General features: G+C 40.7%; 1 protein-coding gene across 1 annotated transcript in view; it reads right to left on the reverse strand.

The window, feature by feature from the left end:
* Positions 1–13,811, reverse strand: part of LOC115783180 (inositol 1,4,5-trisphosphate receptor type 3-like) — a 33,815-nt gene that overhangs the window by 13,318 nt on the left and 6,686 nt on the right. Inside the window, exons 9-22 of the mRNA XM_030733883.1 lie at positions 11,048–11,122; positions 8,618–8,737; positions 8,129–8,251; positions 6,751–6,951; positions 6,541–6,656; positions 6,006–6,141; positions 5,787–5,912; positions 4,226–4,351; positions 4,024–4,144; positions 3,718–3,899; positions 3,434–3,582; positions 3,239–3,347; positions 2,474–2,567; positions 652–827 (exon numbers count right to left, since the gene is read on the reverse strand). Coding sequence (XP_030589743.1) covers positions 652–827; positions 2,474–2,567; positions 3,239–3,347; positions 3,434–3,582; positions 3,718–3,899; positions 4,024–4,144; positions 4,226–4,351; positions 5,787–5,912; positions 6,006–6,141; positions 6,541–6,656; positions 6,751–6,951; positions 8,129–8,251; positions 8,618–8,737; positions 11,048–11,122 — 1,854 coding nt within the window. The remainder of the gene's footprint in view (positions 1–651; positions 828–2,473; positions 2,568–3,238; positions 3,348–3,433; positions 3,583–3,717; positions 3,900–4,023; positions 4,145–4,225; positions 4,352–5,786; positions 5,913–6,005; positions 6,142–6,540; positions 6,657–6,750; positions 6,952–8,128; positions 8,252–8,617; positions 8,738–11,047; positions 11,123–13,811) is intronic.

Below are 13,811 nucleotides of genomic sequence, written 5' to 3' on the forward strand. Positions count from 1 at the left end.
ACAAGCATTCTCCTAAATACGTTTCTACTGCAGGTCTATATTTAGTCACAAATCAGGGATTAAAGTATCAAAAATATTTTGACGGGGAAAGGGTCCTTCCGGTACCGGACGGTCACTAGTGCTAATATCTGCGCTCGCTAGCAGTATGTCCGGGAGCTGAAGTAGAGAAAAAAATAACAGCTGATTCTCAGCACAGCGAGCACAACACACAAACAAGGCAGAGAGCGGTGGAGGCGGAAAAACATGTCAGCGATGATCGCTCAGTGTCAAAGGGAATCCGTTGCAGCGACCCACTCCATTCCAGTAGGTGGTGGTAATGCAGCTCTAAGCTGGTTTGGTCAACCGCAAACCCACAAGAAGAAGAAGACGGCTGAGCCCTGTAATGCAGCTAATGTGAGCGAAACGTTATTTAATGTATCGGATTACATTTTTTTATTTCTTTCCGATATCCGATCCAGTAATTTAGGCCAGTATCGGACCGATACCAATACTGAATATCGGATCGGCGCATCCCTACTGAAAACTAAACAATAAACTGAAATCTGACTAATTCAATCATACCTGGTCTTATAGCTGTATCACAGTGGCTTAAATTAGCAAAAAGCACAAGACATATCTGACCCCACCTCCTCCTGAAATGAATCCTGTTACCTGTATCTCAGTGTTTCCTCCCTCCAGCAGACAGATGGCCAGCTGGATGCTCTCCTGGAAGATCTTGTCATTCTTGGTGCTCATCACCAGATCCGTGAACAGCTTCGTTCCTCCTTCCCGGTCCAGACGACACTGAATTGCTGCCACCGCCACCCAGTCCCGCTCCTGTTCAGCCCCTGACACACAGAAGTACAGGTGACTTACCTACCTACTATTTTTTTTCTTTCCATAAGACTTTCATTTATCTCAGTTTCACTGCTTGTTTGTTTTTTCTTATTGGCCCTAAAATGTCTTTTCCTTTTACAGACAAATTACTGGCAAATTATCCAGCAGAAGTTTCCAGGACGTTAGTTGGAAAACTCTGGATCAGTAACATTAAGAGATTTATCCAGCCATTTGCTCTCTTTCCAGTAAATCTGTCCTTTCTACCTTAACATGCTTTGAAGCTTCTTACTGTGAGCAGCCTTCTTATGTTTTCCTCTACCTGCCTGTGATGTCACTTTCTTTTTGTATGTAAACAGGAAATCCATGAGTGGCAGCTTACACTGGTCAACAATGATTTTGCTACCTGGAGCAAAATACCTGATATAAGGCATTTCATGTATGCTGATTACAAATCTATAATCAGAATTTCTCTAGCACGTCAGGTTCTTGAGTTATGCACATGTCAATATTTAGCTAATGTATTGCTGTACTGGCGCTTCTCACACAAATGTAGAGTGTGCTAAGATTTTCTAATTTTGAAATTGAACAGAATTATCAATAATCTGGGTGATTTTGGGGGGGTGCTGATTATTAAAATTCAGTCAACTAAAGTTTAACTGCCAATATTGAGGATCAACAATGCCAGAAATTTGCAATTTCTTATAGTGACTGTCAGTAGATTAAAAACTGAGTTTTAGTGCTACATCCAGTGATGAATAGTGTTTCTGGGCAGTCCAAAGTGATGCCACACTTTAAGCTGGATCTTTGATGGACCCCAAGTCTGTGAACTTATCAGAGACAAAAACTTTCCATCTAAGCTCAGAGCCCTTGAACTAAAGCACGGGAATCATTTGTTCAGGTGGGACAGCACAAAGAATCGTTGGCTGCCCTCCAACCACGAACTATGAAGAACTAGTTGACAACATGCTCATATCATTCAAACATGGGCTGCAGATTCACTTCCTTCACTCTAATCTTGACTTCTTTCCACCCAGTTTAGTTGACATGAGCAATGAGCATGGTGAAAGGTTCCATCAAGATATCTCTGAAATTTAGATCAGGTACCAGGGGCACTATAATGCAAACATGATGGCATCTACAGCGTGAAACCACCTGTCTTTTTTTTTTTTGTTCATGGTGTACTCTACTTCACCTGACTAACATACACAAATTAAATTAACCAAGAACAACATCCAATCTCAGAGTGTGGGGATGATGAAATCTCCCCCCCTGTTGTCCTGGCTCCCCCTTGCCATAGCATTTTTGTAGTACTTTGTCAGTCTCTAGTCCTTCATATGTTGGAATGAGCTACAAGTTGTTTCAATGTATGATCATATAACCCCTGGTTCATGTGTAGTTCTGACTAGAAGGTTACCTGTTTGTTAATCAAGCCAGTATCTCTGGGATTTGAACCCCTGACCTCCTGCTCCAAAGACAGTAATGCTGCCACTACACTATCTATCTACATATACATCTATATGCATATATATATCTATCAAAAAACAAACAAACAAAAAACACACAAACAGTGGCCCTCCACTGAGATGACCCCCAGTGGCCCCCAGGTCATTTGAGTTGGAGACCCCGTTCTAAACAGTGTCAGTGTGAACCAAATTACCTGTAGCTCCGAGTTCAGCCAGGTCATTCTTTGAGTTGTTCTTCTTGTTCGGAAACAAGTAGTTCTGCAGTAAAACCTTCCGCAGTGCTATCCCCTGAAACACATCAACAGAAAGCCGTTTGAGTCTCCAGTTACAGTTAAACTAAGCAAAGAAAGAGGCCGTTTGGGACTGCAGTTTGGGGAGGGCCTCACTCACAATCGGTGGCAGCTCCCCGGCCTGGCAGAGAGAGAAACAGGGAGAGAGGGTGGGGCACAGAAACAAGAACAAACAGGTGCATGGGGCAGGAAGTCATTTACAGACATTTGACTGGAAGGGGAGTGTGTGGGTCCTGCTCTAGAACTTCAGATAAATTATCTCCAGTAACACCAAAGCCAAAACAGGCAAAATATGGAAAAGCTGCCAAAGGACCACTAGAGACCATAAAACCACCAGAGACAAAATGACCACAAACACACAAAATCCCAAATGAGAGCGTTTTACCAGCAGCCAGTCCAAAGACACTCAAATCAACAGAAAAAAAATGACACAACTAAGAGACCCAAAGAGATGGGAAATGGTCACAAAACCATCGAATCCATCACTGAGGGACAAAAAAAAGAACCCAACCACGAAACGATACCAAACAATTACAGAGATGCAAAACTGCTGCAAAGAGTCCTGCTCCAGGACCCGTCTCCTAATCCACCCACAGTTAGAATATTTTTCATCTATTTTAGATTCACAGGCTGATTGTGCTCCCCAAACACTCAGCACTACTAACTGACCTTTTCATCAAAGTCCAGAGTCCTGATGAGCATCTCCTGCAGAGTCCTCAGGACTTTGATACACAGCTTCTCCTCTGAAGACATCAGTGCCTTGGTGTGCTGGATCAACCTGCACAGCACACAGACGTATTATTTCCTATCATCCCTCTGTGAAGGTGTCAGTGCCAAAGCACGCTTTAGACTCGAATGACTTACTTGGAAATGAATCCTCCAGACTCGCAGCGCTGTCGGGCATCAGTGCCTTCCGGGAACAGGAGCTCCGGCTGATGGAGGACATCCACCAGCACGGAGAGCTCAGCATTCACCAGCGGCTTCAGACGCTCCTCCAGAGTGTTTATGATGTCCTGAGGAGGATAAAGAAGGAAGACACTCTTGGCCGAAGGCAAATTTCAACAAGAAGCAATACTGCTTATACCGCTGTCTTGCTTAAATAAAGTTACTGTAAAATAAAGTTTTTGTTCTGGTGTGGCCTTGTGTACCTGCAGCTTCTCTATGATGTTCTTGTAGTCCCAGGGGTTGGTGGGAGCGCTGGGGCGGATGCTGCGGGAGGAGGATTTATAGTTTGGATTGCTGCGTGACAGAGAGTTCAAAGCCGAACTGGACAGCATGGAGTTGATCTGAGCCTCCAGATCCAAAGGCAGAGAGATGGAGCGATTCTTAGCTGGACACAGAGAAAACGTTTTTAGTGTTCAAACTTCACAAGATTAGGTCTCCGGATTTTTTTAAAAGTGGGAAACGTGAGAGAAAAGGTTGTGAATCGCTCAGTGTGGTGCCGGGTTTGTTACCTGTCACAGCGAGCGTCTTGATGCAGGCCTCCACCTGCCCTCTGTGCTGCTGCTGCAACCACGGACAGTCCAGCAGCCTGACAGACGACTGAAGCAGCTGAGTCATGATGGTGTGATGAGTCTGAGAGCGACAGAGGAGCCATGAAACTCACTGTGATTACATTTAAACAGTTTTATCACCAAAGTGCAGCAGATACTTCACCTGCAGGGAAGTGCTGTTCTCAGAGAAAGGTGAGCTGAAGAAGGCGTTGATGGTGTCAAAAACCACGGCGATGATGTATTTTTCCAGGACCGGATCAGCAAGACGCTTTTCCCGGTTATTACAGACCTGCAGAGGGAAAAACACAGGAGGACAGAACAGGGGGGCGGCCCGTTAGTCACTGCTGTGCAAAAATCTTGAGCCACCCCTCATTTCTTTATATTTTGTCAGGAAAATGGGAAATAGGTGCAGTGATTTACTGAAACATCTGTGGACATACATGGAAACTCAGTGTATAAGGCAGAAACAGAGTTTGAGTCTCAGTATCTGACATGAACACCTTTATTTTTACACACAGCCTGAACTCAGTCAGCTTTCTGTCATTTCTTTAAGCAGTCTTAAGGAACAGTTCTCCAGGCTTTGTGAAGGACATTCAAAGCTCTTCTTGGGATGTTGGATGTGTTTTGTTCCATTCTCTGTCACGATGATCCCACACTGCTTCAATAATCCACGACTGATAGAGTTCCACTGTGAGTTTTTTTTATCCAAGTATGCTTTTACTGCATTAGCAGTGTGTTTGGAATAAATTAATAAAGTGCTTAAAGAAACCATTTAAAATGGGTTCTTTGCAAAGTTGTCTGTAACGTGTAGACACATTATCTCATCCTTTGAGTTAGGCACCTTTTTAATGCTTAAATGATTCACAGGTCAGTGTTACGAGGCTTAAAAACGAAAAAAAAACAAAAGCTTTAAATATTAAATATTGCTTAAGACCACTTCAAGAACTTTAAAAATCATTCTGTCATCAGCTAAAGTCACAGGAGGCCATGAAGGACATCATGAGCACTGGGCGTGGCCCTTTGGTAGGCTTCCAGAAGTTGGCTAATTTGAGGGATTCTTAAACAAACACAAGCTAAAACAGCTGGTTTGAGATGAACCGATTGTCTGCCATCTAAGATAAAAAATATAAATGTACTTTTTTTAACCTGCAAAACTGAGATTTTGTTACTTTTATCTACAGCTGCTTCTCACTCATGATGATGACGGTGCATCAGAAATGTATTCCTTTCTATCATCCATCCATCCATTCTCTTCCGCTTATCCTGTTCAGGGTTGCGGGGGGGCTGGAGCCTATTCCAGCTGACATAGGGCGAGAGGCAGGGTACAGCCTGTCACAGGGCTAACACAGAAAGACAGACAACCATTCACACTGACATTCATGCCTATGGGCAATTTAGAGTGACCAATGAACCTAACCCCACTAACTGGATGATAAACCGGAGTACCCGGAGAAAACCCACACAGGCACAGGGAGAACATGCAAAGTCCACACAGAGCTCTGTATGGAGTTTGCAAGGCAGAACAGTGGTTAGCATTACTGCCTCACAGCTTGAATGACATCTAGGCCTGAGTTCGATTCCACCTTGGCCCGAGCCTCCTTTCTATCAAACATGGTAAAATAGATTTGATCTCTCACACGTGGTTAAGCTGTTTTTTTCCCTCAGAATTTTCACGTTTATAATATAATTTTTGTGAAAAGCGGACAGGACAGTGCCATTCTTACTCGAGCCATGTCCACAGTGAAGTCCTCAAACAGTTTCCAGATGTGGTTGGATGTGTAGATTTCCTTCATCTCCACCTCTGTGTCCACGTAGCAGTGATTCACAAAGTTCACATAGGCAATTTTCACCTGGAGACGCACAGGAAGCCAGATTAGCTTTACGGTGTAACCAAAGCAGTTTGGACCTGAATGATTTGACCTGCGCACAGACAGAAGGAGTACCTCAGTGATGCAGTCGTCATGCGTCACCACTCTGACCACGTCCTCCAGGGGCAGCAGCGAGGTGCATTTGATCTCAGTGTACACGTTTTTCCCCTCTGCACAGGCAGCCAGCAGCTCCACCAGAGAGATGTGATACCTGCAGAGGGGAAGATATGATTTCAGCATCCAGACCTCACAAAAACATGACGGTCTGTTAATGATGAGAAAGAAAAGGACTTGATGCTAACTTGAACAACTGATTTACACTTTACAATGCTTTCACTCAAATATAATGCTTATGCACACTAAAAATTAAAGATTTATAAACTCTCGCTCCATTTCAGGAAGTCATGACTCCTCCTTCCTGTTTTGCAGCTGTTCAGATTTTCTGGCTACAGAAGTTGAAAATTTGTCATGGAAAGCTACTGTTTCTAGCAGCAGAATTAAGGCAGTACAAACTTCTTCTCTGGTTCTTTTTAATTCACCTCTTTTACTCTGTTTATACCGCACTCTGCATTTAATCATTGGTTATTATTAATATCGCTGCCTTTTTTACCTGAGTGGGCTGTTCTCGCTGATGCCCTCCCTACTCGCCGCCATCAGGTCCAGCATGACTTTAAAGGAGGTTTTGTCGTTGTAAAAGACGACCACGTCCTCGCCGGCGTTCGTTAACTACAAGCAGAGACGAAAGGAAAGCTGGAATACATCGGCACAAAAACGTACAGAGAGGTTTTGGTAGATGTGAAGCAGATCGTTACATCCTCACCTCGGTCATGATCATGTCCTGACACTTCTTGACGTACTTGCCCTCGGCCTTGATGATGGTGTGGAGGAAGTTGAGGTACTGGACGTGGCGACCGTGAGTCGCCAGGCAGTGGATGAAGTGGTGCAGGACGCTCTCTGAGATCTCGCTGCACAGCTGGTAGTTATTACTGAAGATGTGCTGCACCGTCTCCGCCTCCAGGAGCTGGACGAGGACGAGAAAAAGTTCAAAGATCAAAAACGGGCTTCGTTTTTGGTCCGCCACATAAACATCGGTGTTTATTTAGAGACGTCAGATTCTGACGAAAATAGTGAAAACAAATTTTCAGAACTCCATGTGACATCATCAAACTGCAAAACAGCTGATTTTCAGTCAAGTGCATCGACCGTTAGAGCTGTCAGAGAGATTTCAACGGCAGGCTAAAAAACCCAGAAATATTCTGTAAAGCAAAGACTGATCATCTGAAGTAAAATAAATGAAAGGTGGTTAAACAAAAATAACCTGATAAATTCTTTCCTGCATAAAATATTCTAACTATACAAAAAAAAGGACTCTGGTTTCAGCCTGTTTAGCTTCATGAGGCCGTGAGAAAGGAAAGATATCACACATATTTTAATGTAATATCTTTTTAAATACTTTTTTCTTTTGTGTAGAAATTAAATAATAATACATTTTACTTATGGGCACCTTTCAGGGCACTCAAGGTCACCTGCCATAAACTGTTAGAGATTTAACTTAAAGATGCTTCATGCTTAGTTTTGACCACAGCTGTAGCTGAGATAAAGTAGGTAATTACAGCTGCACAAACAAATCCAGCAAGGAGAAAGAAAAAAGTCCAAGAAACGTCACGCACGCATTGATCAGTTACTCACACACGAAGAAAGCTGGAAAATTTGACTGGGAAATAAGAAGTGCAGCACATGTTATATAAACAAGGCAGTGATTGGCTAATTAAAGCCAGGTGTAAAAATTGTAAACATATGAGGGTGGGGAAGAATTCTAATTCTAACAGGACATTAAGACTATTTTCCCACTTTTTCTACATGTTCCTAAAAAAGACCCTTAAAAATCAACCTCATTTGAGGCAGACTGAAAACCAGCTCAGATATTTGCTCTATAGTTGGAGCATTGTATATCACTTTTACAGGAATTAACATTAGAACCTGTTGTGGTTAAACCCGTTGTCTTTGCAAAAGCACAAATTTGAACGAACGTTCCCTTTTTAATCTAGAACCAGCACCGGGACAATTGACTCCAATTATGAGGATTTTGTGGTTGTAATAAACGCTGAAGCCTGTAGGGGGCAAAATTGCATAAAAAACTGAATGGCTGTTTAACACCACAAGTAAAAAGCAGCTGATGTGTGTTTAAAGCAGCGTACCCCAGGGTTGAGGAACAGGTTGAGGTTCTTGTGCAGCAGAGCCTGGTTCTCCTGGTTCCCCATACAGAACTTCTGCAGGAACAGGTGAGTGTACTTGATGATCTCCTGCATCTTCACATCACTCTGGATACACACAAAAAGACAAACCAGAGTCGGTGCTTTGTTCTTTGGTCACACCCTGAATATCTGAATATTATTGTTGCAGGAAATCAAATCAAACCACAGAAATCAGTCACTGTGAAAGTTAACTACAACCACAGCACATATGATGTGGCTGAGATCAAATCAAATCACATATTTAAACCTGTTTAATTGAATATAACATTTTTAAAACTAGCCCATCGTTTAGAGTGAAAAATAGACTGAAAGAAGAAAACAACATTGTAATAAATTACTGATAAAAAGGTTCTGCACCGGGAGATTAAATTAAACAAACAATTAAACAAGAATCTGCTAACATGCTTTTACTTTGGTGGTTTCCCATCTAACCTTGTCGTAGGAGACCTGCAGCAGGTCCAGCATCACTTTATGAGCGCCCATGTTTTTCAGCAGCCTCTGCTGCTTCTTCCAAACTCCAGTGCTGCACATCTTATGCAACCTCTCCAGGATCTGCAAAGGACGGGAGAGAGACGGTGCACAGGGAGGTCGTCTGCAGTTAGATGTTTGTCAGACTGAGGGCAGCAGAGTTTTCACAGGTTATCAAAGTTCACTTTAAGTTTAGCTTTGATTGGTTAAAATGTTTCAGTTTAGTTTTTTAGTCTCAGTCTTAGTTTCAGTTATCATGAGTGGCATTTTCAGCAGTTAAACAAATATTACAGCGCAAGCACATGACTGACAGTCACATACAATACTGTGCAAAAGTCTTGGCCCATCCCTCATTTCTTGATATTCTGCCAGGAAAATGGGAAACAGTTGCTGAAATATGTGCAAGCATCCATGGAAATACAGTTTACAAGGCAAAAACAGTTTGTGCAATTCTAACAAGCTTGAAATTCAATATTTGGTATGACCTCCTTTATTCTTCAACACTCTACGAGGCGCCTTTCTCTCATTTCTTTCAGAGGCTTCAGGAACAGTTCTCCAGGCTTCCTGAAGGACACTCACAGCTCTTCTTCGGATGTTTCTGCCTTTTGTTCTGTTCTCTCTCAGGATGATCCCACACCGCTTCAATAATGAGGTCCAGGCTCTGGAGAGGTCAGTCCATGACTGACAGTGTTCCACTGAGTGTTTTTCTATCCCGGGATGCCTTTACTGCATTGGTTCAGTTGGTTCACTGAGTTAAGTGTCTTTCTTATGCTTGAATGATTCATAAGTCAGTATTAAGTGGTTTAAGGAGTGAACTGAAAATGAGTGAAAAAGCAGAAAAACTCTGAAAGACCTTCAGATTTCTTCACACATATTGATCATGTAATACAGTGTTAAACAATATGTTTATAACACTATTAGTAGGGTCACAAAATAACTTGAGTAACTCAGCATTACTTTCAGAATTAACCAAGTCACAGTGTTTTTTACTCATACCCTAAGAGATGTTTTTATTTTCTAAATTTTATTTGTGAATGAAACTTATTTATTTATTCATTGTTTTCCCAGCATTTAATTTAAAGATATACCTAAAATTACTTATGATGTTTCCCAAGGATCCGTTCTGTTGTTGCTTTTTTAGAAAATATATAATGTATAATACAAGCATGTGTCTACATTTAGATGTTTAAAACAAATACTATTTAAGCCACATAAATACACTATGTTGGCAAAAGTATTTACTCATCTGCCTTCACACACATGAACCTGAGTAACATCCATCCTTAATCCAGAGGGTCTAATGTGATGTGGGACCACCCTTTGCAGCTGTAACAGCTTCAACTCTTCTGGGAAGGCTTTCCACAGGTTTAGGAGTGTTTATGGGAATTTCTGACCATTCTTCCAGAAGCACATTTGTGAGGTCAGACACAGTCTGCATGCCCAGGTGCTGCTTTATACACCTGTGGACATGGAAGTGACTGGAACACCTGAATTCAGTGATCTGGATGGATGAGTGAAGACTTCTGGCAATATAGTGTATCTATTGATTAATGAATAACTTAAAAAAAATTGTCCAATGTGAAAAAAATGACAGAAAGCCTATCTGATTATAAGAAACTATTCATGTCTACCAATGAGGATTATTACCTAAAAATCAAATATTTGTATTGCAGTATAATTTATATATTTTGGGGGGAACAGAGCTGAATTAGTGAATGAAGTGAATCATCATATTTTTGTGATTTTTTTGTAGGGGCCAAAAATAAGAAGAAACAAAAAATATAATTATTGGATTCAAGAAATAGTTTTGGAATTATAATATACTTAAAAAAATAATGAACCAGTTTGACTGCTAATGATATTCCAATGTGCACAGCATGTGTGATTCACTGACAATAGTCATGATTAGAAAATGTACAAAACCTAATCTCTTTCAAAACATTAAAGAAATACAGTTTTGAATAATTTTAATAATTTGCCCTCATAGTGGCAACAATTGAACATTTGGAAGCTAAAACTGATCAGAGTAAAAGAAAAGTTTTGATTGGTTGAATTTTGAATGTAATTTTATTCCAAACAAGGACTTAAACCTATCTTTTCATTTTAATCTTTGCTTCCATTTGTGATATTATGCAGATGTTGTTCACCAGAGCAGCTATTAGGAGAGAATAATTAAAAGTAATGATTCTGAGCAGTAAAAAAAACACCACTGCTGAAGAGACAAAGATAAGAGCACCATGTGAAGGACCTTGTCAACAGAAAGATGCATCACAGCTGCGCCCACATTGATTAATTGATAGATGATTTGTGTAAAGAATGCTGCTGAAACCCAACAGTGAAGATGGAGACAAATCAAAAAAGAGAAAGTGATCATGTGTTGAACGGTGCTCTCACCTCTTTGACTTTCTGGTAGTTCTCGTTACCCTCCTTCACTTGCTGCTTCTTGGGCGTTGCCTCCTGTGATGCCCCCTGCAGGATGCAGAGGGTCAGACAGCATATGCAGTTCTCTCTGGGTACCGTACCACGTTATGCACTCATTACGTCCTCATTGAGGACATCACACTACAATTCTGATCCTGATCAATATTCAGATTTGCTTGTTATCCTCATAACGTTTACCAGCTCCCGAGCAGCCTGGCTTTTTTGGGTTGGGGCTGGGTTTTGTTTTGCTCAAAGGCAAACTCTCAGAAACATTTTTGCCTCACAGTCTTTTCGGTTAAAAGCATTTCAATTTGGATGTTCCAAATAGGCACAAAAAATCCTATAAAAAGAGGTGGCTGTTAACTGTTAACCAGTGTTTTGGTGGAAGTTCAGAGTAAATATTGAACATGTGATGTCCAGAAACACATCTACATATCTAGTTTCTTAAGGTTTGAAACACCCTACTGCCATTGTGTCAAAGTTGCTGTTTGGAATTGGAGCCTTGATACGTCTGTTGCACCCATAAATCTGCAGTGAAGTTCCTAACTAACAAACTTAAATCAGAATGAGCTCACCTCGGTGTGGATGAAGCTATTCCTTTGTGCTTAAATGTTTATAATAAAGATAGCTTCCTGAGTTGATGTTGTTTGACTTAATAATTCATGAAAATAAAACTGGTTCTTATGCTCAAGCTGATGTTTTAACACAGGAAGACTAGCTAGCTGTTTTTTTATGTGCAGTGTGAGCATAAATAACATGCATGACAACAAGAAACTAGTTCTGGAAAAACATTTTAGAAGTATTGTGTCTGTATTTCAAAGTATAAACAACAAGAAAAAAGAGGGAGAGAGATGCCATGCAACAAAAATGCCATGCAAAATAAGAACCCAGGACCACGTATGCAAGTGAGACACCAGCAAACCCAACACCAATGAGAAGTGAGTTCAAAAACCAAGATGCAAAATATCAAAATATATATATATATTTTTTTTTTTAGTATTTTAGTTGTATTAGTAGTATTTAGATTTTTAATGATATTTTTTTTCCAAAGGTACAAATAGTGACTGAAGTTAGTTAGTTGGCTAGTTAGTTAGTGGTTAATAATTAGTTGTTATATTGACAACAGTTCATGAAGTCATTCACAGATCTAGATTTGAAGATCCTGTTGGTTCTGAAAAAGAATTCAAATTTTAAAAACAAATAACATACATTACAAAATAACAGTGACTTCAGCTCCTCGTGAACTCTCAGTCTGACTAAAGCTGTATGTTGATGATACTGCATTTTTCAGTGGGTAATTATATTGTTGATTAATAAGTAAAAAAAAATGTACATGTAATTAACAATTCCAGCCAATAATTGTGTACAGACCTTAAAACTCAGAGTAAATTAAAGACTTTTTTTTGTCTCTCTCTCCTGCTCGACATATATTTACTATTATATATGTATCTGATATTCTGATTAACTACTGTAGACTTTAAAGTCAAAGGACACAATAACAAGATAAACAAGAAAAATGACCTTAGCTCCTTGAGCTCCTTGTGGGAATACTTAAACTAAAGCTTGTACAACACTAGAACAGCCGAAGGGTCATTTTGACCCCGCAGCATTTTAAAAATAATATAACTCCCTTAAAATAAAACCCCATAATTTTATGACATTTACTAAAGTTGGTTTATTCATCATATAGTGAATTTAGAAATGATGAGTTCTTATACCTGGAATTGGCAAGGACATCATTTTGACCCCATAGAAATTAATGCAAAACAACAACCTCGGCATCCTTGTTGCCTTGCAACACATATTGCTTACACACATTTTGATATGAAAGCTGCTATAACACGAGCCAGAGCTAGCTGGATATGACTAACAGATAAACAGGGGACTGTTTTTAGATTAAAGCTGAATAACTGCTGGAATGCTGAACAGGTCGGGATGTTGAGCTGGGGAAGAGCAGGGGAGGGTGTGATGGGACGCATGGAGAACAGAGCAGCGTAGCTGAGCTGAGGGTGGAGAACTAATCTGAGCAAATAAAGAGTGAAATCCGGCGCAGAGCAGCCGAATCGGACGGGTTTCAGGCCTGAGGAGCAGAGCTGAGGAGGTGAAGGGCTGCAGAATGAGGCGAAGCAGAGTGAACGGTGGATCAGAAAGAGATGCCGGTCCAGTGAAGCGGTTGCAGATGTGGATGTGTGACAGATGTTCAGTGCTGTACTTACAATAATTAATTTATTAAAATGTTATCTTTTTTTTTAAATAAGATATTTCACTTTAAGTCATATTTATCTAATAGACTCCAATTTGTTCATGTAAGTGAAGAGTCTTCTTCACACACTAAGGTTAATTATGGAGTTCCACACAGTTCTGTGCTAGGACCAATTCTATTTACAGTTAACATGCTTCCCTCGGGCAGTATTATTAGAAGGCATAGCATGAATTTTCACTGGTATGCAGATGATACCCAGCTTTATCTATCCATGAAGCCAGATGACTAACACCAATTAGTTAACCTGCAGGAACCTGCATTTAATCATTAATTATTATTAATCTCTGTCTCTCTCCCCCCTCAGCAGATGACCCCCCCTCCCTGAGCCTGGTTCTGCTGCAGGTTTCTTCCTGTTAAAAGGGAATTTTTCATTCCCACTGTCACCAAATGCTGCTCACAGGGAATCGTCTAATTTGGGGGTTATTTTAGGGTCTTTACATTACAATATAAAGCACCTTGAGGTGACTGTTGTGA

The sequence above is a fragment of the Archocentrus centrarchus genome, chromosome 7, assembly GCF_007364275.1.
Source record: "Archocentrus centrarchus isolate MPI-CPG fArcCen1 chromosome 7, fArcCen1, whole genome shotgun sequence".
Lineage (NCBI taxonomy): Eukaryota > Metazoa > Chordata > Actinopteri > Cichliformes > Cichlidae > Archocentrus > Archocentrus centrarchus.